The sequence below is a fragment of the Phasianus colchicus genome, chromosome 5 (genome assembly GCF_987193195.1).
Source record: "Phasianus colchicus chromosome 5, bPhaCol1.hap1.1, whole genome shotgun sequence".
In the NCBI taxonomy this organism is placed as follows: Eukaryota; Metazoa; Chordata; class Aves; order Galliformes; family Phasianidae; genus Phasianus; species Phasianus colchicus.
In genome coordinates, this window is record NC_143440.1 from 13,912,438 (window position 1) to 13,939,381 (window position 26,944).

Sequence of the window (26,944 nt, forward strand, 5' to 3'; positions counted from 1 at the left end):
ATCTAGATGGGCCTTACTGCTTTAAAAGTAAAGTGGGACACAGGGATGTGAGAGAGAAGAGGAAAATTGCTGAACTCCCTGCCCTGTTCCAAATTAATTAGAGCCAAACACACCTCAAATATGTATAGAAAGAAGCTTAGAAAATACTCCCTGGTACTGCATCTAAAAGTTAAAGCATATGATGAATGATAAGCAACGTCCTGTGTGTTAGCAGCTCTCTCTGCAGCCACTTTGGTGGCACTGAGACCACTTTGAGGGAGCACCCAGCAAGTAATTGCCTTCAGGGGGAGTGTCCATCAAATGGGCAATGTGCACTACAGTGGCTCAAAATGAAACCCGATGTTTTCCAAAGATAGCATCCAGTCCCCTGCTGGAAGAATTCACTGTGAATTTGAGTGGGTCTATGCCTGTTTACATCAAAGGAGAACCCAGACTGTGAATGCTTGCACATGCAGCTTTCCAAGATGAGAGTACAAAGTCCAGGCTGTTGGATGCAGTTAGGCTATGCCTGGTTGCCTCCTGTTCTTAGCATGTGGCTCTTAAAGAGATTTTTTTCCATCTCTCTCTGTGTAACTTGGCATTCAGAGCTTTGGGGTAACAGCTCTGGGTTGTGGTTTCCCAAGAGGCTGTGCTACTGGCATGTAAAGAGAGCATCAGTAGCACTGCCTCACGTAAATGAGACATGTCCATATCAAAACAGGAGATTAAAGACACCAGTCCATGAAAGGGAAGAGTGGTTATTGTTCATGACAGCCCCACTGTCCCTATTCTAGCATAACCCATTTTTCCTTACCATGTGCTTTTTCATTAAGAAACCCCTCCCATTTCCAGATGTGGTACAGCTTTTTGTGAAGTCTTAACCTTGCAAGGGGCTGTTGGCTCTCCTGACAGCTTTGTCCTCTCACAAACACAGGTGAGGGAATATGAAGTTACTAGTGAAGGTGAGATGGTGCGTGCTTTTCACTTGTGTCAGTAGGCTGGAATAAATGTCACCAGGAGCACAGGCCTGGGCTGCCCTCAGATCGGATAGTGAGGCAGCTTAGGAGGTGGAACACCTCGATGCAAAAATTATCTGGAAAAAAGCTCAGATTGTTTTTACCTCAAAGATGTAAGCAAAGGTTAATGCCAGCGTGGGGGTACACCAAAGCGCAAAGACCAGCAGTGATTTTTCTCCACCAGGATTTCATAGCAAAAGGCTTCATCTACTGCTGAAACGCACATTTTCAAACTGGCAGTGTAAAGGCCTGTTTTTTATCCCAGTGTTAATTTAGACCTGCTGTCACGCAATGAATGCCTTATCATTGTTAGGATTCACTCCAGCTCAGCTAGTGTTACTAAGGCTGACATTTTTGTTTTTCCCAGGAAAAGGAAGGCCAAGGTTCCCTGGATGTCCCTGGGTGTCAGCCAGCTTGAAAGACTGCCTCCACTACTCTTTGTTGCATGCTGGGATTTTGCTGCTGCCACAGGCTGGCAGGGTGAGATCAAGGGCTCCTCTAAATGGCCATGAAGCCCAGGATGAGGCAGAACAGCTTGCACTGCCTGCATGACAAGTCCAGCTCTGGAATACAGAACAGAGGTGATGTTTCAGTGGTCTCCACACTGCCCACCATGAGTATTGCTGTTCTCAAGTAAATGCTAGGCAATTTGAGCAGCAACTCCCACCTCCCTCACATAGCTAGGTCTGACATGGCACCCCTGCTAGGAGCACGAATTCACTTCTCTTGATGTCACTGTACTGCTGCCCAGCTCACGAGGCACCTGCTCAACTGACTGATTTCTTTCCCCTTGTCAGCGTTCCGAATAGCTGTGCATCTATTTTAGCCAGGCAAGTCAAGTGCAAGTTGTTTTTCATTCAGGATGACAGTGTACAGCAGCACAAGCAGAGCAAGGTTGGATTTTTGGAGAGCAGACCCTTAGTATGGGGCAAAATGCTCACCCGCACTCTGATGCTGGTTTTCTTTATTGGCTGCTCCTGAGCCTGCAGCCGGAGGAACAGTCTCCTGTGTAACAGCAGCTTTAGACAATTTTATTGGCTGATGAATCTGATCTTGCCTGGCCACCTTCCAGAAACACTGACTTGCCCGAGATGAGAGTGAGAGGAAGGTTGCTCTGCCTTAGGCTGTAAAGCTATTGTTTCGAGACCAACGTGACACCCATGCCTTGCTGCACGGTAAGTGTGGGGAGACGGATATACACGTATATATATGTGTGTGAAGTGCTTCGGAATGCGATTGCTGACAATTAGATGTGCAGGTCCTGTGGACTGTGTCTCGTTTGCTGCTTAATTATGTGAAAATGTACTTGGTTAAATTGCTCGCCGTCACAAAATGCTCAATTAACTGTTGCAATGATTTAAGTTGAAACGCTGCATTTGTCTCCTCCTGTGATTATTTCCTGTGCTGCAAGTCATCCATTTAAGCTTTCTGCTATGAGAGAACAAAATACAGCTGCAAGACGCTAATTTTAAGATATTTTCTTTCTTACTAGCTTTACTTCTTTGCTAGAAACTCAAAAAACCAGAACTGCTTGGTAATGTTTCCTCAAGTCTTCTGAAAATTGCTGATCAACCTTGCCCTTTTTTTAAAGGGTGACTTCTGTGAAGTTTGATGCTATGGATTGTTTTGCAAGTTATGCTTTGCAACAGAAAAAAAAAAAAAAAATAGGGCAGATCTAGTGAAGCCCAAAAGTGTTTGTGCTCAAAGTGGCAGGATACTGCATTGCACCTGCATCAATTGAAAACTGCTCTCCAGATGAGCATTTCTGGAACAGCCTCCAAAACTATTGCTACTTAAGGGACTGATGGTTGACCTGCAGCACTAGAACAGGTTGAAGGAATGCAGCTTTCTGGACTGCAGCAGCTCTGTAATATTTAAAGATGTAGCTAATCCTGAGAATGCAACATACCTGCTGCTTCAGAAATCATACTACATGTTTGAAGTTTCACTCTAGCAGCTCTTAAAAGCCAGCATGGGGTTGAAAGCTTTGACTTCTTGACAGCTTTGGAAAGAAACCTTTTCCCACTGTACTTGTTCAAAATGCCTTTGTCTAATGTTCCATCACTCTTAGTGTGGGAGAGGTGAGGGAGAAATTTGGTGGCACTGTTTTCTATGAACAGATCCCTGCAGAGCATAATGCAGGGACAATACAACATCCTGAAGGCTAAGACAAAATATTACGCTGAGTAAAGCTATATGTTAAGCATTTCTAAATGCTTCCTGAACTTGAATTTTCTGTTCTCTTGAGTATGCTTAGTTCACTTTTGTTGATATTAATGATGCTTTTCTTACTGAGGGACATGAGTGAACCAGTGTGGCTTCATGACTTACCTTGGCTGCAATAGCTCTGCAGTACCTTGCTGGCCTGGGGTGCAGTGGGTTCCCTCAGGTGCCAGAAATAGTTGGCTTGGTTTCTAAGACTGTTGTTGTATGCTTTGAGAGCTATGGGAAGAGGTTGGAATAGGAGGGCTAAGTTTTGCAAGAGGAGGAGGAATGTGCATCTATTTGTAACTGTAGTTGTAAGGAAGAATCTCTCCATTGTGGGCATGTGGAGAGGAGGGGAAGCCCCAGGTGTTGGTTGAATTACCAGGTGTGTTTCACAAGGTTATTAGGGAATAACCTTTTTGAACCCTTCTATGTCAACACGGACTGCAATAGAGGAAACTGCATATCTCTATTACTATTTGCAGTTATGAGAATGAAATAGGAACTTATTGAGAATGGATGAGGCAAACACATTATAGTATAACTTTGGTGCAGTTGTGCAAGGTAGTATTGACGAACTTTGGTGCAGTGTCTTCTAAACATTTGTTTCATTGGCACCATAAGTAGTCTAAATTATTTTTTCACTTGCTCCTGTGTTTCTGCACTACTCCTTTTCCTCCTCTTAATGCCTTAGGATTTTGAGGGATCCATGTGAAGCTGACATTTAAATTCACTGGATTTGCTCCTTTCTAGAAATCACAGGCACTGCCATTGTGTGAAAGTATGGCAATAACTGTAGAACAGTCACGTGCAGTTTTACAGATGTTTGTGATTTTCTGTAGCTCTGTCGCAGAGTTTCAATTAAGACTTGTTTCAGGTTAAGGTTTAAAGTTTAATACATGTGAAAAACATTCTGTTGACACTACTGACTTGTACCCCTGGTCTATGTGCATAATTTCTAAAATGTTGTGAGCATGTTTATCACAGTGCAACCTATACGAGTATTCGACTTGTGTTTTAGTGGGACAGAAGACCAATTTTTGCATCTGTGCAGATTGTCCTAAATGCTGCTGGAAACTGGCAATGATGCCTTCAAGTATCTTTTTCTCTCTGTTAAGGCTCTGAATCACTGGAAACACTGTAGTGGTGTAATTAAGTGAGAGTAGTGGTTATATGTACTGTGGCTGTGTTTAGTGAGGATCAGATATTCTCCAGGCAACTGGAAAACTTGTTCTGAGAAGTTTATTTGGGTTTAAGTCAGTGTTAGTTGTTAGATGGAAATCCTTTACTTGGAGGACAGTGAGGCCCAGGCTGCCCAGAAAAGCTGTGGTATCCCATCCCTGAAGGTGCTCAAGGCCAGGTTGGATGGAGTCCTGGGCAGCCTGAGCTGGTGGGGAGCAACCCTGCCTGTGGCAGGAGGTTGGAGCTGAATGGTCTTTAAGATCCCTTCCAACCTGAGCCATGCTATGATTCTAAGACATAAAAGTCCTTTAAAGAATGACCTTTTAATGAAAGATCATGCTGAACATCCACTACTACCTTGTCTGGAAGGGCAAGAAGTATTTCTTAACTACGAGTTTCATGCATGGCTGTATTTTTAAAGTTTCTAAAGGAGCTTTAAAAAACAAGGGAAGAAAGACCGGAGTCCATTTTGAGTATTTAATTTTGATTCTGTGTGTTTCTGTAGAAATAAGAAACAGTCTCAATGGAGAGGAGAAAGTCATAGAATCAAGGAGATGTTGGCCAAAAGTACCCTATGGCTCAGGGAGAACCCTAGTCAAAGCAGGACTTCTGCCAGTGCTAGCTCAAGTCAGCTGGAGTCTGGTCTCATGGAGTCCTGAATGTGCCAAAAGATAGAGGATGCTTTCACTAGGCTCCTATTTGTCCTTCAGGAGGAGTATTAGTGTTGGAAATTAATCTGTGAAGTTCCACGCTGTGATTACAATACTAAAAATGAAGGAAAATGGGAGGAAGCTGTGCATGAAGATGTGAATCCTAGTATTAGGTTTAGGTTTAACTTAGAAACACCTGAATACAACCAATGTAGCTTTACCACAAAGCTTGACACAACTTAAGTCTTCACAGTTATTTTGTTTCCATATTACTCCTACCTTTGGGCTGCGTGTTTATTTCTGGAATAAGTCTAGATGCTACAACAGTTAAAATGCTGGCTGCTTCTTGCACTGTCAAGCCAAAGGAAGACTTGGTCTCACTCAAAAACCTGTGGGATTGTTACCTGAGGAGTGTGCCTTGTGCCATGCTGATGGCCTCGTTGAGGAGTCCCTGGGCTGCAAGGGTGACTGGGAGCCTTGCAGGACAGCAGGTGATTTGGGTAAGAGGCATCAGTGTGGCCTGTCTTGGTCTCTTCAAGGCCATGGCTGCAGTCAGACTCACAACAGTGTTGGCAGTCTGCTCTCAGTCATCTGATGCAGCGCTCAGCATCCCAATGGCTTTGTAAATGTGTTGGGATCCTGAGCTCTATTTTTTGTTAGGGTAGATGAAAAATGGGGATATTTCTAGCATTTGGGGCTTGAGAAATGGAGGGGGGAAGGAAATGGAGAAATACAAAAAAATCTCAGAAGGAGACAACTAAAATATCATATGTCTTGTGATTTATGTTAGTGGTTATATTTGGCAATTCTGTAGAAATGGATCTGATTCTCGGGCTTTTAAGAAAGCATTTCTTTGGGAATGCTGTGTTGTTCTTAAATTAAGGTGTGAGTGGAAAAAAAATAGGGATACAGTGATTTGTATTTTGACAGTTTAAAATACACTGTTGTGCAATGCTTTTATGATATGCTAGTGTAGAATATGGACTTGCAAATTACAGTCATATCTTAAAGCACTTGAAATGCAGAAAGACATGTAAACTGACTGCAGTGATTATATTTTTATCTTGGTTTTGCATTAGTTTGGATGTGATCTGTATTTCTCTATATGTCTGTAAACATGATCCTGTTGACATGTGTGCAAGTAGGAAGCTGGTAGGCAACGTGCCTACATAGACATCAGTACATTACTGAGCCATAACACGGAATATTTACTACCAATATCCATTCACAGAATTGATGAGCTGTGAATTTGTGCTAGGAGTAATAAGGCAAGAATCTGTTTATTCTTTGGTACAAATAGCCAGATCAACAATGGGATTGAAAACTATTCTTCAGTTTTAATTATGGCCCAACAAATGGTGCATTCATTATTCACTGTTAAGAAATGGCCCATATGGCATATTTTGATCACATGCTTTGCAACTTCTGCAACAGTTAAGCACTTCTTTTCAGGGAATACAGAACATAAAATTGAATCCAAGGTTTTTGGCCAGTGAAATATTTTGAGGGAGAAAAAGGGTGCTATCAGGAGAAAATAGCAGACTTCTGCAGTCTGAAGTTCTGTTGTGTGTTACACACATCACAGCAGCAGAGCCAGCAACTCCCTCGTGTTCCATGAAGGATTTTTGCCCATCAGAAAATATAATTCTTTCACAGAACACGTGAAGATGGCTTTTCCGTGGTGTGCAAGCTGGATTCCAGAATGTCTTGCATGTGAAGATTGATTAAAAAATAACCAGAGAAGAGAACTCTATTTAGAGTGAAAAGCAAAGTAAAATTAGAATTTCTTTGTTTGTGAGAAATATACACCACAAAAACCCCAACAGCCAAACCTCCCCTCTGCACACCTCAGCAAAGTCTGTCTGTTTTCTTTAAATCAGAGTATTTGCTGTACCTTTGAGGAAACAAACAAATCCGTAGCTAACACACCAGCTGGAGACACTCAGGAACATCTCCATGGAAATATCATCTCAGAAAGCACAGTTGGCTGAAGTTTCTTACTGGTTATCTTCTGAGCATTGCCAATGGAGAGAAAATAGGAACTAGGTGATAACTCAGTCCCCGTGATTTCTACACCCACTGTCCCAGCAGAAGGATGGATGATAGGATCTCTCCAGAGCAGCTCCCATCCTGATGACATAGCTCACATAGGGTGAGTAGCCAGTGTATGGAGCCTTTCTGGTGTGTTTGTAATAGAAAAATGATACTAATTATTTATGGCTCATATCTTCTCCGTAATGTTCTTTGCTTACAAAGCTTGTGTGTATGCATGCTTCTGTTTCCCTGAACAAAAGAGGGAATCATAAGGTTTTCTCCCTCGCAATTTTCACGTGGTCCTTTTAGACGCAAGGAACTTCAGGAAGGAAGCATGCGGGGAGAGGATGGAACCTTACTGATCTCACTTTGGGAAAAATTCATCAGTAGGATCCTATGATCACTCATAACCTGGTGCAGCACTGTCAGCCCTCCAGATGATAGCTTAAAACTTCAGGCAGATGGTGCATTTCTATATGTATGAGATGGAATGTTGTCAGCTAAGTGTGTCTATATGGGTATTGCCCCTCTGATGAAGAAATCATTAAGGTATGGCATTCTGTGGGAATCTAGGACAGAATAAAATCTCACATGGAATATTAGTGCAAGGCATGAAGATGAAGAAATCATTCTCCAGGCTTGTAACTGAAGGGAGGAGAAAAAGAAAAGATTCCGCGATCACTTGAGTTGCTACTTCATGGAACTTGAATTATAAGGCACTTAAAGCACTGTGAAAACAAGGGGTGTTGTTGTCTTTTAGTCAATACGCTTGTACTAATATACAAAAAGCTTTTCTAACATAACTGAATTCTCCTTTCAGCTGATGTTTTAGAAAGAATTTTGAACAAACGTTCTATCAACTGTTGTATACCTTTAATTTTTGGACTAGACTATGGAGGTATTAAATACTTATTCTTTTGGTTTCCCTGTAGTATGTCATAATTACAATTAAAAATAAATCACAAGGAGTAATGGCCTAAAGCTTGAACATAGGTTGCTCTGTATTAACATGTGGAAGAACTTATTTACAGTAAGGGTGATGGAGTGCTGGATCAGGCTGCCCAGAGAGGTTGTGGAGTCTCCTCCTATGGAGATATTCAAGATCTATGTGGGCACCCATCTGTGTGACATGTTGAAGGGTGCCTGGTTTGGCAGAGGGATTGGACTCAATGATCTCTTGAGGTCCCTCTTGACCGCTGTGATAATATTGCAGAGCGAGTGCCCTTGAGTTGTGGCATGGGAGATTCAGGTTGGATGTGAGGAGGAATGTCTTCTCTAAAGGAGGGGTCAGATGTTGGAACGGGCTGCCCAGTGAGGTGGTAGAGTCATGTCTCTTTGAGGGGGTGTTCAAGAACCATGTAGATGTGATACTGAGGGATGTGGTTTAGTGGGCATGGTGGAGATGGGTAGATAGTTGGACTGCATGATCTTAAAGATCTTCTTCAACCTTAATGATTCTATGATTCTATAAATCCAGCTGGTTGGCACGGATTATAGGGAATGTGCAGTTTGCCATCTGGAATATGTGTTGGTCATTATCTCTGCCTTTAGAGCAGATGGCAAATTTCTTAAATGCAGCTAGCAAAAATGATGTTGGACAGTCTGTTCTGGGCTGTGTGAAATGGGTGTTTATCTCAGGTTCTTGTACATCACTGGAGTTTAAGGTCAGGGTAAAACTTTTAAAGTACCCTAAAGCTGCTGATTTCTGAACTTTTACAAGTGATTTATATAGGAGCTTGCAGTGTTGAATCCCGTAATCAGCTTTGAAATACTTTTCCTGTCTATCTTCCTAGAATGAATAGAAAGCTCTTTGTTTATCTAAAATAAAATAAAGAGCCTAACTTTGGCCATCTAGCATTGCTGATTCACTGAAAGGTTGCCTCTGAGGACAAAAATCTGGAAGTGACTTGTTGAATTGAGAAGAATAGGAGAGACAATAATGGATAAATGCTTTGACCTCTATAATAAATGATCACATTTGAAACTAAGCATGGAGGAAAAAAGCATTTGTCTCTGGAAAGAAAAGATGCATTTTTCCTTCTCCTAGAATCCATGCCAGGAACAGGAACGTTTGTGTTGGTGCTTCAGGCTTTACCTGAATGCCATGGAACATACCAGCTGGCCTTGCCTGTTTGAAGTTTGCAAAAATGATGGTTGGAATTCTAAAAGAGAAGTATAAAAGAAAAAAAGAAGTAACTCTGAGTAATCTAGGAGATCTCTTTCTAGCTGCACTTTATTAATGGCAGTTTCCCGCTGTGGTTATTTGCATACATTTACTGAGGATAGCAGAGCTACTTTCCTTGCTCTGATTTTGTTTTGTGAAACTGCAAAGTATAGAACTGTCACTCACGCTTGTCAGGATGAAACATTGGTGAGAAGTAATTTAACTATGGGCAAAGTGGCTTAATTAAGACGGTTTATTTTTAATAGGCAAATTTAGAGTACGCATTTTTATTTTGCAGTAACTTCAATTTTTTGTTTTGCATCTTTTTCACTGTAGCAGTAATTCCTCCCATTCTCTTCAGCTGTCACATGACCATGCACTCCACAGAGGGACAAGGAAGGCTCTGTTCAAAAACAGTCAGCGTATTTGGGGCAGAACTCTGCAAATTAACTGGGAGCCTGTTTTTCTAAAACCCGATTTATGCCAACAGGGACATCGTCGTACAGCGTGAAGCAGCGCTGCAGCCATCATAACAGATCTACTTTGTCTGGTGGGGCTAAAGCCTTCGGTCCCAAGTGCACGTGAATCCTCATGCCTCAGTCATCAGGTGTGCTTCCCTGGGCATGGGGAAGTTTTGCTTCCTCTCTCCTCCCCTGCTTATTGCTACGCCTTATGCGGCAAAGCTGTGTTTGTGGCAGGGTGATGCTACCTATGTAGGCACAAGTGAAAGCACAGCAGCACTGACACTGCAGCATTCCTGCTTACATCAAGTCCCCAGGTCTCTCTTGGCCTGTTGAGCTCAGCCCAGGCTGCTATGCCATTTACTGCTGACACCCAGGCTGGGAACGCTCCCACATCTTGGTTTGAGTCTGCTTACCCAGAGCGTGGCATTTTGGGAATGCAGGGGTTACTCTGAGTTGTGTTTTCTCCTGGAGTATTAATCTAGTTTGCTTCTTACATACAGTTGCAGAAAAAATCAGTCCCCATGCTGCTGCTTCTGCTCAGTTTATCATTTTGAAAGACACAGTCCATTTCACGAGGGCTCCTTCTGTGTTTGTAGGTTAGATACAACTCCCTGTGGGTCAGCTGTACGTCTTCAGCTATGAATGTAGGTCAGCTGGCTGCTACGTAGCACATTCTTTATTCTTAAAAGCACAGGTCCTGTTTGCAACTTTACAGTACATTGTACTTATCCACCTTGTAAGAGCATTCATTTTGATGAAGTTACGAGTGGTCCAAATGCCTTTGTGACACTGGAAATCCTACCAGCATGGTAACAAAAAAAAAAAAAAAATCAGTCTAAGTGCAATAGACTCATACTGAGAGCATTTTCTGCTGTTTCTCTTGAGTTCACCTGCCACTGTTTTTTTTTTCCTAAGGAGACAACCCAAGCTGTAATAATGAAATTAATGATTATAGAATGAGACAATTGGTGTTTAAGAGTTCTTCGGTTTTTCTGATGATGCTGTGCTCAACATCTCTTATGATGCTAAGCCTAAACTTTGTTAATTCCTGCATCCTAGAGACCTCATAAGAAGTTTGAAGTCTAGATGAGAAAGGGATTTTCACAAGCTTGCAGTGAGAGTCAGGTTCAGTCACACTGTTGAAAGACCTGCCATTTCTTTTACTGTGTGCATTTACTACATTGCTCAAAAAAGGCAGCAAACTGGTTTACATTTCCATGCCTGCAGACTCTAAACTTAGTCTATGACACTTAATACACTTATAAATCTTTAGCCCAGTTTCCATAAAATTGAGGCTTTTGCAATCCTTACGCAAAATGGAAAGCCCCAAAAGGTTCCCCCAGAAAGAACAGCTGAAAATCAGTCAATGGGTTCATGAATCAGAACGTTCATTTTGAGATGAGTTTCACACAGAGAAGGTAGGTGGTTCAGAGCTCTTTTGACATAGATGTGGAACCATCTGGCTTCTTGTAGGACCATGGCAGTGTACAGATGGGGTCTTCATGTGTTTTCTTCTCCATAACTCAATGTCCTTGTAGAAAGTTGCAGTGCTTCTCAGGTCAGTGGCAGAGAAGGAGCCAGCATATGGCCAGTATGGCCAGCATAACTTGGTATGGTTGTCACCCCTGGCCAGAGGCAGAAAAATCAGGTAACCACTTTGCTGCAGCAGAAAAGCAGGCAATTTGGAACTGCAACCAATTTTTCTTGCACAAGATCACATTAGAATAAAATACAACTTTGTAATGGAAATGACCTAACATTAAATATGAATTGCTTGTTGCCTTCTCATAAGAAACAGAAGGCATTTTCATACATAAAAATCCATATTTTCTCCTCATTTCCATATCCACTATTAACAAATGTGAAAGATACACTCTATATGTATACTCTGTATATCTTGGCAGCCATTTCCAGCTGGGAAAGGAAGCATCGCCAATCAGATATTAGCCTGCTGCTCCAAGAAGATGTGAAGGACAGTCTGATCAAGGGCAAATTGCATAGAATATTTTACCAGTCTGGAGATGAGAGAGACTGTTGCATACAGTGGAAGGCATAGGTGAGCCCGTCCAACGTTGGCCCTGTGTCCCCCATTTAAAACAAACAAACAAACAAAACAAAACAAAACAAAAAACCACTCACAGTACATTGTAGCTTTCTGCTGTGATGCCCTTCACTTTTCCAGCAAGGATTTTCTGTTCCCTTGCCCCTCATGATGTAGCAGGATGTGGTTTGCCAGGTTCATTAACTTTCTCTGAAATAAGGCATTTCTGGCTTGACAGTCACTGGAGAAGAGAAAACCTCACTGCTTTATCAGACCATTGCCACAGCAGAAATGATCAGAGACATGTTTATGCATCTTCAGTGAGAGTCCCTCACTGAGTTTTGGCCCAGCCTCATCAGCTGGCAACATCCCCTGAATCTCAGGAGTGGAATGGAGAACGGCACCCTTGTGGAGAGAGGCTGACAGCAGTTTTGTGTGCACAGGAATCAGCTGGATGGGTTGTGCAGTGGCTGTTCAGACCTTCATGAGCAATTGGAAGTTCTCTCCTTGAATGGCTCAACAGAGATATTCCTCTAAATATGTGCATCTGGAAGCACACCTGCTGTTCTAATCTACTAAATATATATATATATATATATATCTTCATTAGGAGTTCTGGTGTGTCTAAGTAGATTCAGGGCAGCAATCAAACTGTAACCTAACCAGATCTGTCTCTCCTTTAGATTTCATTACAAGAGTCTTCTGGGGGCAGCAGTGAGGATGAGCTTAAAGCCCATGTTCAGCAGTCAGCAGAAATGGAAGAAAATACTTCTTCCAGTCACTGCTGTAATGTTCTTAAAGGTTGATGAGGAGGATATCTGAGCTTTTACTGTTACTGTTACTGCAAATGTGTGGCAGGAATTGGAAAGTGAAAGGATCTGCTCTCTTTTCTTTCAGCTGAGAGTTGGGTTGCCAGCAGTGGATGCTAAAAGCAGCTCTTTTAAACAGTGTCAAGGTTTTCTGGGGGGGAAATTACCTTTGTGGTTTCCAGGACTACCATGTGCTTTTAGAGCCAGAGCACTGACCTGGAAGGAAGCTGCATAAGCACTGCTGACACTGGCAGCAGATGTCGTGGGTCAGAGGTGGCACGGAACAGAAGATGGTTGCTGGGCCAGGGCTGTCTGGCTTGTCTGAAGGTGGGGGCAGAAAGCAAAGTCTGTGTGTGTTTGCAGCCATGTCTTTGTGCTACAAATAGTGGCTACCAGTGTGCCAGGAGCTCCCTCCTTACACTGCCTGGCCACAGCCCTGAACACAGTGGATGTTGGCAGTATGAGAGAGTGCTGTGTAAGGATTCCCAAACTGCTGCTCCATGTTTTTTTCTGGGTGACAGAAGCAGCATAACCACCTTGGTTCAGCTCTAAACCTGTATTCTACCTTGCAGTGAGACTATTTCATTTAGGAGGGGAGCAGTATCTGAAGGGTGTGCTGCTATTTGCACTTGACCTAACCCCACTGTCTCTGACCAGCACTGCCCACTCTTATGAAAGATGACATGTCAGGAGCTCTGCTGGCTGGCAGTCAGGACTGGTGGAAGAGGATAAGAAGATAAACATAATCCTTATATGAAAGAGGGTGATTAACTACTGGAGCAACTTACCAGTGTTTGTTGTAGGTTCTTCACCACTCAGAATTACTGTGTCAAGATGACAAATATTCTGCCAAATATAAAATATGCATATATGAGTGAGTTCAGTGACATCTTTTGCCCTGTTCCATGCAGTGAAGCCAGACTGTGATCACAATGATCTTTTCCGGTCTTATAAACATAAATTATACATAATTTATAGAGTTTCAGTATTAGAAGTACATTATTATTATTCTCTTGATGCATTTACTCCTGTGTCTGTATCCTCGTTTTGACACGAGTGTATTTAAAAACAAGTTAGTTCCTCATAGTGGGTTAATGTGACCTTCATTTATTCTGGCATGAAACAACAAATATTTTTTCCCTAATATTTCATAATCTCCTTTAAGAATTAAGTATGATATTAAGTTTCAGAGTTCAGTGATGCTTGAAGAACTGAGGACCCTATGCCAAGAAGTCTTTCCTACTTACATTAGCAGAGTTAAACATAAGCAAGCATGAATTTTAATAAAGCCAGGATTTATGTGGATTTAGAATCCACAAGAAAAACTGAAGGAGTTTCCCTGCAAGGGATTTCACCTGTTTTCTGTCAATAGCTTCTCTTGCTTCTCTTCCATAAGTTTGTTCATTGCAGTCTCCAGAAACAGCTTTAAAGATAGCAGGCTGTCGTTTGTCGAGATGAATGTATTTGCTGGTTACTAGTAATTTCAAGAGTGTAGCTCATAAGGGCTGCTGAGAGTAGAGTTGGATCCAGGGTTTCTAGCTCACAGCCTTCCTGCTGCTTTCCCAAATGCATGAACAGATGCAGGACTGGGACTGGGCTCCGCTTTGTGGGGAGCTGCCTCACAGTGCCAGTGCACACAGTGTCAGTGCCCCTTGCAAAAGGCATCAGACATAGGGGCTGGGCAGGCTTCTGCAGGTTGGGAGCCCTGCTATGTACAGCCTTAGCTGTGTTGTGTTTGTAGTCAAGGAGGACTTTAAGTACCTTGGTATTTTGTCTTGTTGTAATGAATGTCTCGCAGAAGAGGGGCCAGTTGTATTCCAAATTAAGGCAACCGTTCCTGGTTTTTGCACCCAGAATTGCTACTGTACTTTAGATTTTTTTCCACTGGTTGAAAATTCCTTAGAGATAATTTCTTTTATTAACATGAGGATGTTTGTTCACCCAGAAGCTGAGAAGTAGGTTACTGATTACTGGAGAATAGGGTTACAAAAGCCTTTGTAGGCACAAAGATGTAGTTTTAACACTTCCTGCCTGAGTTTTGCTTGTCAGCTTGACTCCTGGTCTAAGAATGTCAAACATCAGCTCTCACATGCTGTCTTTTTTTTTGTCTTGTAGTTTCCTGGTAGGTCTGTAGAGGGAACACACCACTGTTATAACTTGATTTTGGTCCCAGGTAAGGGCAAGATACTCAAATTCAAGTCTATGTAAGATGTTTGTTTCTTCAAAAACTCTGATAAGCTCACTGATCTGAATCATCAAGTGCTAACGCAGGAGTTATTCTACTGAAATGACTTCCAGTGACTTTGAGATTTATACCAATATAGATAAATCCTAAGCAGTTTTGAAGAAATGGAGTTGAGTTTTAAATCTGAGCAAAAGAGCCCTTTTTCTCTTCTGTCAGACAAAAGATAACCCACTCTTCAGTTCTTTCTGGACATGCCCAGAGGCACTAATTTTTGTAGCTTGATTTATAGCTTCTTTTCACCACAGCTTTAAAGAACAATGTACCTTTAGCTTCATCTTTCAAGCTTGTAACCCTCTACCCTGACACTGAGAATATTACATTATATTTGGTACTGTCACAGTTTACATACTAAAATAAGGAAGATTACAATCTCCACCGTGGGAAGACAGTGTGCACTTCATGGCTGTGCAGAGTATTGAGGAAGCACAAGAATGGGTGGTTGAGATTCATAGTAATTCCGATAGTAATTACTATTACTAGTAATAGTAATTGCAGCTGATGCATCAGCTTCTCACAAAAGAGAGGACTCTGTCAAATAGGTTTTATTCATGATTTTTTTGGGTGCTTTCCCTCATTTAGGTTTGAAGAAGTGGCTATGAGAAGAAGGTTCTCTAGCAGATATGCTGGAGAATAGGGAGAAAATGACTCCATCAGAAATACTTGGGCAGTCCTCAACTCTTCCCACATTACAGCACCGAGGTTGAATTCTGCTGTGCCTGTAGGTCAGCACTGGGATAAGAATGAATTTCAGAAATCTTTTCTCAAGACATTATGGGAGAGGTCAGCTTCATTTCCTTTCTGTAATTGTTCTCATGATGGTGAAGAGTACTTTAGCATGACGAGGCTGGTTTTCAAGTGAAATATGAAGTCGGGTGATACACCTGGTTCCTTCTAGCTGGTCTGTGTAAGAAGGTGGCAGGCAGTGTTGTCTAGACTCTTGCTAATAAAACAAGGGCAATCAGAGCAGGTTCTGAGTGCTGCCCTTCTAATTTAACCATTTTGTTTCTTATGGAGATGTGAAATCAGATGACCCTCTGAAAAAAAAAAAAAAAAAAAAAGCCTTAAGATCCATTTGTTGCAGACCAAATAATATAACTGAATAGCCCAGGTCTGATAGCATTCATTACCTTAAAGATCACCTTGATCATGGCCAATATTCCAGGCATTACGTGCAAACAGCACTGTTGAAGATGTTTACCTTTCCCTTATGAATTGCCATCATTACTCAAGTATTTTTCTCCTCATTATTTTGTGTGCTTCCTCCTCAATAGTCCCAGTAGGTTATAAGGTCTTGCAAAGTAGTGCTGGTTTAAAGCTAAGTGAAAACACATCTCAGATGCATTTGTCTCTAAGACTGCACTGTGGTGATGTGACTCTCCCTGGTGCCAGTGGGAGTCATGCTCCTTGAGCCTTGCATGCCATTTTGAAGACATTGGAACAGATTTTGTCTTTTCAGGCATTTTGTATTTCCTTCATTTCTTGGATGATTTCTGTTTCTGAACTTTGTGCTTATTTCTGTGTGTTTAAACCACTTGCTGTGAGAGCAACAGAAAACAGAGATTTCCTGCTCTGAACAGGGTACCTCAAGTGCCAGGGAAGATACATAACTATGTTGAGTGTAGCTGATGAATCCTGGTTTTCAGCTGTGCTGACAGAGAAGCTGTGCTGCTGATACGTGCTGCAACACAATTTTGACATATTCTGGATAAAACACAGCTCCCTGCCCTCAGAACTCCTGTAGCATTCCTAAATGGCCACCATGACTCAGAAAGGCTTTGTTCCAGTGCAACTTCTACCAGCAGGAAGAGAACTCTTGAAGACACATACTGACGTGCCCAAATTTGTTGTTAGTCTTGGCACAACAAATATCTTTCTGTCAAATGTATTGGCTTTCTCTACCACTCTTTTAGATCATAGAATCATAGAATGGTCTGGGTTGAGAAGGACCACAATGATCATCTAGTTTCAACCCCTCTGCTATTTTAATGGGCAGTGTAAAAGGTAAATAAGCTGTTTCAAGCCTGCAGTAAAAATAGTTATCTTCTTAGTACTAACGTTTCTATAAAATTCTGTTGGATAATAAATACATCATAGTATAGTTCTGGAAATACATCAAGAGGTAAGCTCCAAGGGGTAAAGTCTTTAAGAGTATTTTTGTTATAATCAGTTACCTGAGGAAGGAGGAAAATCTCTCTGTGGAAGTATAAAGTGCTTACCAGCTAATGAAAAGGAATCAATACCAAGAATATTAAGTGACTACATTGTGTTCGCCACTAATTTGCTCTGCACTCATTTATCTTGAAGCTTCTTTTAAGCCGGTAAAAAGACATCTCTCTTGAAAGCATGAGGATTTATTCTTGGAAAGTGTCTGTTGTTATCTGCCCCATGTGACAGCCATCTAATTGTATCATTGGTAGCACTGGGATCTCCTTTATTTATTTATTTATTTTAGGATGTCTAATGTTTAGTTAGACATCTATTTGTGCTAGTCAGTGTATTTGGGTCTGCAATATTCCTTCTGTAAAACAAAACAAAACAAAACAAAGCTCCTTCTGAGGAAAAAGAGCTGTATGGAAAAAGAGAGCTCTCTGTATTCCGACATTCAGTTCAGCCCTAAAGCTGACATGAAGCTCACAAATCTCCTAAACCTTCCCTTTTAGCCTTCCAGCAGGGCCCTGACTCTGGATGACTTTAGGTGTGAGTTCCCTCTGTGTGGCTGTTTCAGTGTATAGGGAATTTCTGTGAGATGAGCCTCCTACAGAAGTCTGAAGCATTAATGTTCTAATGTAGCACTTTCCCCTGTGGTTGTTTGGTTTCAGTTTGTTTTCCTGCAGACAAGAGTCAAAACCTGAGATAGTCAAAATGGCTATATATAGTTGGCCTAAAGTGAGCTGTGGTTGTCACCCACAGCAAGTCTGGTGACCAAGAGAAAAATCTAGCAAAGAAAGAAAACGTCCTTAATTCATCAGATAGAAAGCACTGCTCTCTTTCATTACCAGCACTTGAGCAGCCCCCATGCTGAATGAGTCTTTAGTCCAGCTCCAAGCTGGCAGCCAAAAGAGACATTTTCTTCCACTCTCCTAAATCATTCCTGGGCTCAGAGTGAGTTCTAACCCCCAGAATCTTCCTAGCAAAGTCATCCAATGCAGTGCCAGCTTCAAGGATGGGAGTTTTGTCCAAGTTCCATTCTAGTAATTTCTGGAGTGTTTCTGGCCCAGTTGTTTTTGTTTCTGTTCTGCTTCTCTGCAGGGCACTGGATTAGACTGTACTGCATCCAGAAAAGGTTAAGCACAGCATATTTCTCCTCCTGGGAGGAGGAAGCAGGCCAGCAGTCGGCAGGCAGTTTTACTTAGCACTTATTGAAACCTTTCAGAGAGCTGTTCTGCATGTGCCTGTACTGTCCCAGAGGTGCTGGGCACCCCACAGAAGCTTGCAGTAGATGCATGCAGCAGCAGCTGAGTGCATTGCAGTTCCAGAGGATCTCATCTGTGCAGTTATACTGAGGTAATCCACATCAAGCAGCTCTTTGATGATAAATGGAGCACAAACAGATGACAAAAAGAAGGCCCCCCCTGGAGCATGGCATTGATGGACATGTGGAATGGCATGTGGAATGGGACTTGAAGAAAATGTGTTCATCATGGGTCCTCAGCCAGCATAGCATCAGCTGGACATGTGAAGCTGATGTCATTTCTAAAATCATGTGAATATGGGAAGAGTTTTGATGTGTGTTTTCTTCTTCCTGAAGAAAGTTGAAAGGAAACTTTCTGGTTTGGAAAATAGGAAGTTGGCTTCTTGACTGAAGAGTGATGAATCATCGCACAGGAAAGGAAAATAAGGTGAGGATATATCACACTGCATTACCAAGAAACTTTCTGGTGTGCTGATTCTATCAGCCTTCTGCTGGAAATGATCTGGAACAACTAGGGGATCTTTTTATGTGTTCTTGACTTACAGGACAATTTAAACATTGAGTGATTTTCTTTGTTTCTATCCATGATGTTGGCATGAATTATTGTAGCAGATGTAAGAATTAAAATTGTCTTTGAATGTATATACATTTCTGAATACACATATTTTTATATATATTCAAAGACAATTTTTATACATCTTTCTTTAATGTGGATTCCTTAGATGTTGCTCTAGTTCTTGTAAGCTCTAGAAGTTGGTGTGTTGTTCTTCACAGAAATGAGCAACGTTAAGGCATAAACTGCCTCATGAAGGAATGTTGTCTAATTTCAGCTCCACTTCAGTGAGACAGAAGAACGTATTAAGTGTTTTGCTGAATTGTGGTATTTAGGATCTAGACATTCGGTGTTCATTCTGATGTTTTACAGTAATAACAGTCAAAGAAATTCTGGTCAGCCTGAATAATTCTTAGCAATTATTAGCTGCTGCATTTGTGAAATTGGCTGCATTTTAACTTTTGCCCTAAGGATTTGGGGCTGTATCTTGCCCTGTGACTCCTGAGAGACATTGTCAGCTGATGAGAACCCAAGCAAGAAATGGCTGAGGAGACAAATTCTCTTTCTCATAACACAGGGCAACGTAATTTCTTGGTAAAAGATAACACCATTTGTCCCCACAGCTCACTGGAAGTAGAAAATAATTTTTTCACGCTGAAGTATCTGATGTTGTCTTTTTCCACTTATTTCAGAACAGTGTAGCTGTAAGAACCTTAGCAGACTTGTGGATTAGGCATAAATACAGAAATGTGATTAAACTCATTTTGATTTCAGTCAGAATTAAGCCTCTACTTGAAGCTAATTCTGTATTTGAATACGCAGTTGAAGATGGCTTTGTCATGGGTTTGTGCAAGGGGAAAATAGAACCCACAGATGTATACAAATTAAGACAGTTATTTTGTGAAATTCCTTTTCCTGTTTCCTCTTCTTTTTCACATTTCTCTGAACTAAAAGAATATCTTCTTTTTGAATTTCTGAAAATTTGACAACGGTGATTTCCACAGCTATGCTGGTGTCCCAAGATCTGTGCCAATAACTCTAATCTGTACACCATCCATCTTTCCTTAGCAGTCTCCAGAGACCCACAGTAGCTTTTAAAACAGTTCTGCTACGACTTCTGAACTCCTGCTACTATTACTGAACTTCTGCTTAACTTTGCTTTCTCTGTTGTTATATCTTTTGGAAAAATAATGATATTAAGAGACACTTTCAAACCTTAAATCTTTAGATTTCTTCAGGCTTCGTAGTTGACATGATAGAGCACTTGAAACCTGCCTGATCTTGGTGAATTCTGCTCATCTCTCCTGAATGTAGACACCTCCTCTGATGCAAAGGCCCAGGGTAACAAGGGGAGCCCAAAGCCTTTGAGCTTTGATGGCACTCAGGTGTTGAAGCATTTTACCAGATTTTCACAACTCCAGTGTTTTCATGGTCTTGTAGATCAGCTGAGCTGTGGCTGACCAGTGTAAAAGCAGATAGTTCTGCCTAACAGAACTGTTTCTACGATGCCTGTCCTGCAATTGTGCTGTTAGTGGGAAGAGGCCCTCTTGCTGGCAGTCACAGTAAAGCAGCCAAGACTTGAGCAAAGCCCAGGGAACAATTTTTCTGTTCAATTTCTAGGGCTGGTGCTTTGCTGAGGATTTAGCTGGCTTTGTGCTATTCCAGTCTAGTAAGTAATGCCTTATTATAAGATATGGGGAGTCCTTCTAGTTGCCAGATCAGTCTACAATCCCTCAGTGTTGATAACAGTGTAGAAAATGAAGATAACCCTTGCCCAGAAGTCACTGGTCTGCAGTAATCAGGACAATTCATTCACCCTTTATCTTAAAGTATACTAAAACCACACTGTATTTCCTATTCAGCTGTGATAGTGGCAAATATTATCCCCAAAGGGCATAAATCTAGCTCTCTATTGTATGGTACGTCACACTGAGTGCAGCTGTAATTCTACCCCAAGTCTCAGTGCTTTGCACATGAATTATCTGATAGAATCCCCACTAAGAGTGCCTAAAATATGAGTACATCAGAATACACATTGGTAGCCACACGACGAAGACCAATGGTTCACACTTCATTGGGTCCAGAGTGAGTGGAGGGCACTTAGCCTACTTTATCTGCTTATACTGTTTCTTTCCTAAGACCCAAACTACCTTGCCCTGTTGGCTGAGGCACATCATACCCAAGCATACACAGTTCCTTTAGTAACTTTACACCCGAGTCATTTGCAAAGTTGTCATTTGCAGAAGTCATTTGCAAGTGGAAAGGACAACCTGGTTTTGAGGGTGAAGATTCTAAAGTGTAGGGCAAGAGTCTCCGAGATCAGAACATGGTTGACCCTCCGGAGCACTCATCAGTAGCTGTTGATCTTCAGTGAGCCAGGGCTTCCAGAGAGACAAGGCAGCATGCATCCTATGGCAAATGTTGCTGCTCAAAGATCTCTAGAAGGTGTGCAGAGCCCTTAAGGACAATTGACAGCAGTTGTCAATGTTTGCAGGTCAAATGTTTGTGTTTTGTATTGGAAATGTACTGCTCTCAAGGGCTGCTTTCATTCTATGTCTGTGCAGAAATAACCCGGAGTGTTGGGGCCCCAGTTTGGTTCAGGCTGTCACAGTAACACTAGCAAAACATAATCAGAAGATCATGCCTCTTTAAAGTGAAAAAACTAGAAAATATTGTTGCAGAGATTGTTATTATCAGAGAGGTTTACAATTTGTGTGCTATTTGTCTTCTAAGCCTGAAAGCTGTTCAAATCCACAGATAAGCTCTGATATACTGAAAGAACTCAATATTTGGGAAAAGCTCTCTATGGTTTCCCATATATAATCTTTCCTAAAAAGTCAGGCTTGTGCCCACATCCCTTCCAAAAAATATATCTATATATCTATATATCTATTTGGTGTTTCATAAGTGGGAGATAATGCTCCAGTTTGAAAGGGAAGCAGGGATGCTTTGAGGATTAGTTTCCTTTGGTGCCCAAAGCAAAAGCTACAGCAAGAGAACAATTCCAAGACATGGTTCCACATATTCAGCAAGATCTCACATTCTTGGGACCCTAAGTACTCACTGGTTTTGGTGGAGGCAGTTTACATTTGCAATGGTGAGTGCATGCAACACACACTGTATGACCCTACTGAGCATTTCTCACACTAAGGTAGTTGCTAGAACTCTGCCTTTGGGCCTGGACTGCATTATCTGTGTCAGCATTGCATTACTGCTTGATGCCCTGGATGCAGAGGATGCCTTTCTCTTAGCTTACTTTTTGTTCAGGTCAGCTGAAAACGTGCTGTGTGCCAACTTAAAGAGTGCAAATTTGATTTTTTTTTTTTTATCCACTATGTGTTATTTTTGCAAAACATTCAGTAGCTGCACAAGGCATGAAGAACTGACACCCAGGGTGCCTTTTTTTGATACTGTGTTATACATCAATAAATTAAGTAGGATAGGCAGACTGAAAATGTTCCAAAGTACCATGTGAATCATTGATGGCACACAGTATGATCAAGGGTAAGCTTACTTGAGCTACAGTAATGTACGAAGGAAAATCAGTTGTTTCTGCTGTTCTGAGGGGCTGTGTATTTGTACATCACCCCCAAAGCCTGTGGGTGTATATGCATGAATGCTCAAGATACCCTTTGGTAAGAGCAATCTCTTTCTCAGCTAAGACTGAGCACATTCAGTGAGCAAATACTCTGCCTGGAACATTGTACTCATCTTCCCAGCACACTTCCCTAAGTGTAGATGGAGAGGTGTTTTTTCTCTGCAGTTAGGGGCAACCTCCCTGTTTGCCCCTGTGTTCTGCAGCCAGGGTTGCACTGGAGTAGGAGCAGTTGTCCAACCTTTTACAGTACATTTTGTTGCAGGGAAATGCAAATATTGCACCTCTGGATCCACGCCACAGCTTCATCTGAAACTTACTGTCAAATAAAGATAAGATTACTCTCACTAAGAATTAAATATTTTAGTATGAAGTTCCGCTTTAATCTGTGTTGTTCTTACCTGGAAGATCTAGCTCTTCAACTATAACATCCTCCCCTCCTCTTCCTCCCCAGTCACCAATTTCAAGAAATGAATTTGTGCTGGAATAAGTGAAATCTTACAAATCTGTGTCCACGTGGCACTCATCTCCTGGTCAGTCTCTGGAGAGATCCTATGTTTCAGGATGCTGTGAGCAGGCAGAGCAGTGCACTAAGCTAATGTTTCTTCTATGCTCACTGTTTCTTGGGAACTAAATCCAAGCTATCTCCCTTGGCTTCTCTGCATAGGTAGAAATAGCTGCAGGAAGCCCAAGATTGCCTTGCTAATTTCTTGTCCCAGAAGGTGTCACTGACGAGCCAGGAAAGGTACAGGTTTTCTACAAGCAAACTAAATGAAGTCTTAATAGCAAATTCACGTAGTACAAGCCTGAAGATGGTTAAAAGCAATCCAGAGAGAGAGATCTAAGTGGCTACATGAGGACAGAAAACCTGTGGGTTTTTTGTGTCCCAGGATGAACACCTGGAAATTGCCAGCTCTGTGTTATTTCTCAGTGAAGTCTTATGATCTGTAACAAAACTGATGGATTCTTGAGAGGAGACAGGAAGAGGTTCATGGCTTTGGAAATGCTTTTTTTTTCTAAAGCATCTTAAAAGAATATATCAGCCTTCTTGCTCTTCAATTCATTCCTGTCATCTCAGCATGTTATATACCATCACCATCATGAGTTTTGCACAATCTTCATTGCAAAATTTAGGTCTTCAGAAGTATTCCTAAGGAGGAAGAGCTAGGACTTTCGGTGTGAAAAGATGATCCCACTTTCTAAGGAAGCCATCTTTTTGTAAGTAGGTTGTCCCTGGTGAGCCTGTCAGTAGACTTCAAGTATTCCCACACAGACCTCAGTGTCTTGGTACACACTCAGTTTGATGTTATTGCTCTGGTGCTATTCATTATGCATTACCTATCACTGACACTGAAATATCTGCTGCTGTCTGAGGCAGTATAGTGGACTGGGTGACTGGATCCATGTTGCCATGTGTGCTTTAAAGAGGGTCATGAGCCTTTAGGGGAAAAAAACGTAAAGAAGAAAAAGTTTAGTTGGTATGTTAGCTATTGAGCTGGTGCTTATTTAGGCAGTTCTTGACTCTTTGTCGTCCTGGTGCTGCAGATTTAGATCTTTTCCCTCTGTTTCCAATTGCATGGTCTCAGCTGAGTTGGTTTACCTTGCCTATAACTTAAGACACGATATCTGGATGAGGAGCTAGGAGATATGGTTTAGTAGCTTGTGGTACTAATAGGAATGGGAAGGTGGTTGGACTAGATGATCTTGCAGGTCATTTCCAACCTTGTGATTCTATGATTCTTAGAGTAACACCTTCTGTGAGCAGAAGTGGCCACGATGCAAAACAACAGTGTGGAAAATGTCATTAACAGATGTACCACCCCACTGGAAGCTGGCTTAGAGTCGTGCAAGGTTCATCATTCAAAAGGACTTTCAAAGTCTCAGAGAAGGAATGTAAAAATAGTTCTAAATTCTCTAAAATGATTATCAAATCATTGATGTTAAATCACACAGTAGCTGCAAGTACTTTTGATGGTAGAAACAGTAACAAACTCATAGGTACATATAAGAAAGAAACTTTACTGCTGTTACTTCAATGAAAAGAAAATGACGTAGAAAACCCAATTTTTAATAAAATAATGGAGTATACACAGTGACATTCTGCTAAAAAGATACGTGGTCACACATTAAGATACTCCAGCAGATGAGAATTGCAGGTTTCAGTGCTGGAATGTTGCCATTTAATCTTTCCTTTGGCGGATCAGCTTGGAGATTACATATCCTCATGCATTGTTATCCACTGAAATAAAAGCAGTAAGAGTTGGCTCACCTGTATTCCCCACTTTCATTTATTCTTTTTTTTTTTTTTTTTAGCCTCTAATCTGATTTCAGCCTTTAGCTCAGACTTATCAGAATGACACTGTGAGTGGAAAACATCTGGTTCAGCTTTCATCCATCTAGAACATGAGCATTTATCACTAGAAATGGAGTGTGAAATAGAAAGAAGAGTTAAATGCACATCTGATTCTGAACCCTCAGAGAAAATGTGGCCTTTTCCATCTAGAGTCCCTACAATTTCACAGAGCACTTAAAGAGGTGCTGTGTTGTTTCTTTCTTAACTGGTCTTGTACACCTTGTGGTTGCTGGACTCTTAAGGCAGTTGAAGAACAGTCGCCATCTCTGCCTTTGTTGGATTGATAGGCATGAAATACCATGAGACTGCTTGATTTTCTCTGCTAATTCACTTACTGTTGTACGTTAGATATTTTTTTAGTAAACTTCATCTACCTCTAGATGAAGATATTACCCTTCCACTGCATTTCCTCCTTCTATTAAAGATTTGCCCTCCTGGTTGGAAACAAGTGCCAAAAGGCAGCACTGTGAGTAGGAATGTGTAGTCACTAAATCAGTGTGTGTGGTGCCTGTCAAACAGCTGCTGCAGGGAGCAGCCAATGTTCCTTCAAGGAGGTTTGTTAAGGGAGATAAGATTTACTTCTGTAAGCAATTTTTTGCAGAGCTAAGACTCTCACTTTGAGTAGTGATTTTGCCTTTTGACTGTCTCTATGTACTTTTTTACAGTTGCACAGGTGCTCACAGGAGCTGAGATGCTCACACGTGCCCAGTGTGAAGGTTACAGGGAGGTGTTTCTATAGTTGCTAACATACATTCCTCAATCAGAGGACACTGAAAGGACTGTCCTGTTTGCACTAGCTTTTGTCCAACCTCATGTGCGTTTCACGAGGTCTGGCATGCAGAGAGCTGAGCCTATTCAGCTCGGCCTAAGCAGTATGAGACTCAAAATGCTGTTTTGTATGTGCAAGTACCTCTGGCTTTGTTGTCACCGTGTTGGTGATGCACAGCTGGGACAGCAGGGCTGTGGCATCTGCAGCAGGAAACAGTCGTGCTTGTTAATGCACAGTCTTTGCATCCTTCAGTGGTGACTGTTTCTGCCATCCTCCAATGGAGTTTCTAACTGCCCTCCTTTTGATTAACCTGTTGGGTCTGGTAGTGGCTCTGGAAAAAGGAGGGTAGAGGATAGCTATATTCCTATATAATATTCTATATATTCCTATATAATATTATATGTATTACTTGGTATTATCTTTTGTACCTATGTGCTTTTGCAGAGGTGATTTACAGTTTTGCTTTTTCCACCACAATATGCTCAAAAAACTGGCAGCAATTATTCTCTGAAACCCTCAGATGAAACTTCTCATACAATTCCTCCAAAAGAATTCATACAGAGCAATTAATAATACCTACTTCAGTGATTTCAAAATTTGTTTTTTCATCAGGACTGGAAACAAGAGAGGATCATGTTAACAAGAGCATTTTTTTTCCTAGGATTTGAAAGCTGAGCCCACCTCCACATCTTCCAGAATTCTACCTCCCCATTTCCTTGCAGGTTAAATATATTTAAATATAAATATGTTAATATATTTAAACATTTGTCCTGTGTATGCCAGCAGCTTTTCAAGCTTGGTATTCTGGGAAATGTTTCTGCATGTCCCTGTCCTTTAGTCCTTTGAATTTCTTGTACGGTTTCTTGAAAAGTGAGATGGTTAATGTTTACTGGCATTGCAATTGCAATACTTGTCAGATGACTTGGCATCTGTTCAGGTGAAGGGGAATATTATAAAGCAGAGCAATCAGTTCCATCTCTCTTCAAACATGGCTCATCGAGTTGGGATGGTTGTAAGAGAAAGAGAAAAGAAGACGTTTTCAACCTCTGTAATTAAACCAGAACTACTTCCCAAGAGGGCACTCTGTGTCTAAAATCAAGGCTTGCCCTTTTTACTTCGTGTTGCTGCATGAATTCTTATAGCTATCCCGGCAAAATCCAATTTTCAGCTAATACCAGAATGTCTGGTCTGGTCTAACACGAGTCATTTACTTAGATCAGTATAACTAAAATCTGCACAGACAAGCTCACAGAAGTCTATTTATACTCTCTCTGCGTTTTGAAATTTTCATTTTTGTTTTAACAAAACAGAATTTCCTTTTACAAGTGAGCTGAGAGTCTGCCAAGCAACTGCTAGGTGTCTAATCCTTTGTGTCTTCTGGAGCTGATGCCATTTACCTGTGCTTTGGGTAAGAAATGAGCCTGTTCCCTCCCCAGCCAGTGTTCCCCTGCATTTCCACCCCTAGTTTCCCCC

General features: G+C 41.5%; 1 protein-coding gene across 2 annotated transcripts in view; it reads left to right on the forward strand.

Moving 5' to 3' along the window:
• Nucleotides 1-2,031: 2,031 nt before the first annotated feature.
• OSBPL5 (oxysterol binding protein like 5) overlaps nt 2,032-26,944 on the forward strand; it is a 159,938-nt gene continuing 135,025 nt past the window's right edge. Inside the window, exon 1 of one of the 2 annotated variants that reach the window (XM_090140564.1) lies at nt 2,032-2,170. In XM_090140564.1, the coding sequence (XP_089996690.1) occupies nt 2,156-2,170 (15 nt within the window). In that variant the 5' untranslated portion in view covers nt 2,032-2,155. The remainder of the gene's footprint in view (nt 2,171-26,944) is intronic. The other variant, XM_090140565.1, reaches the window with a different exon arrangement.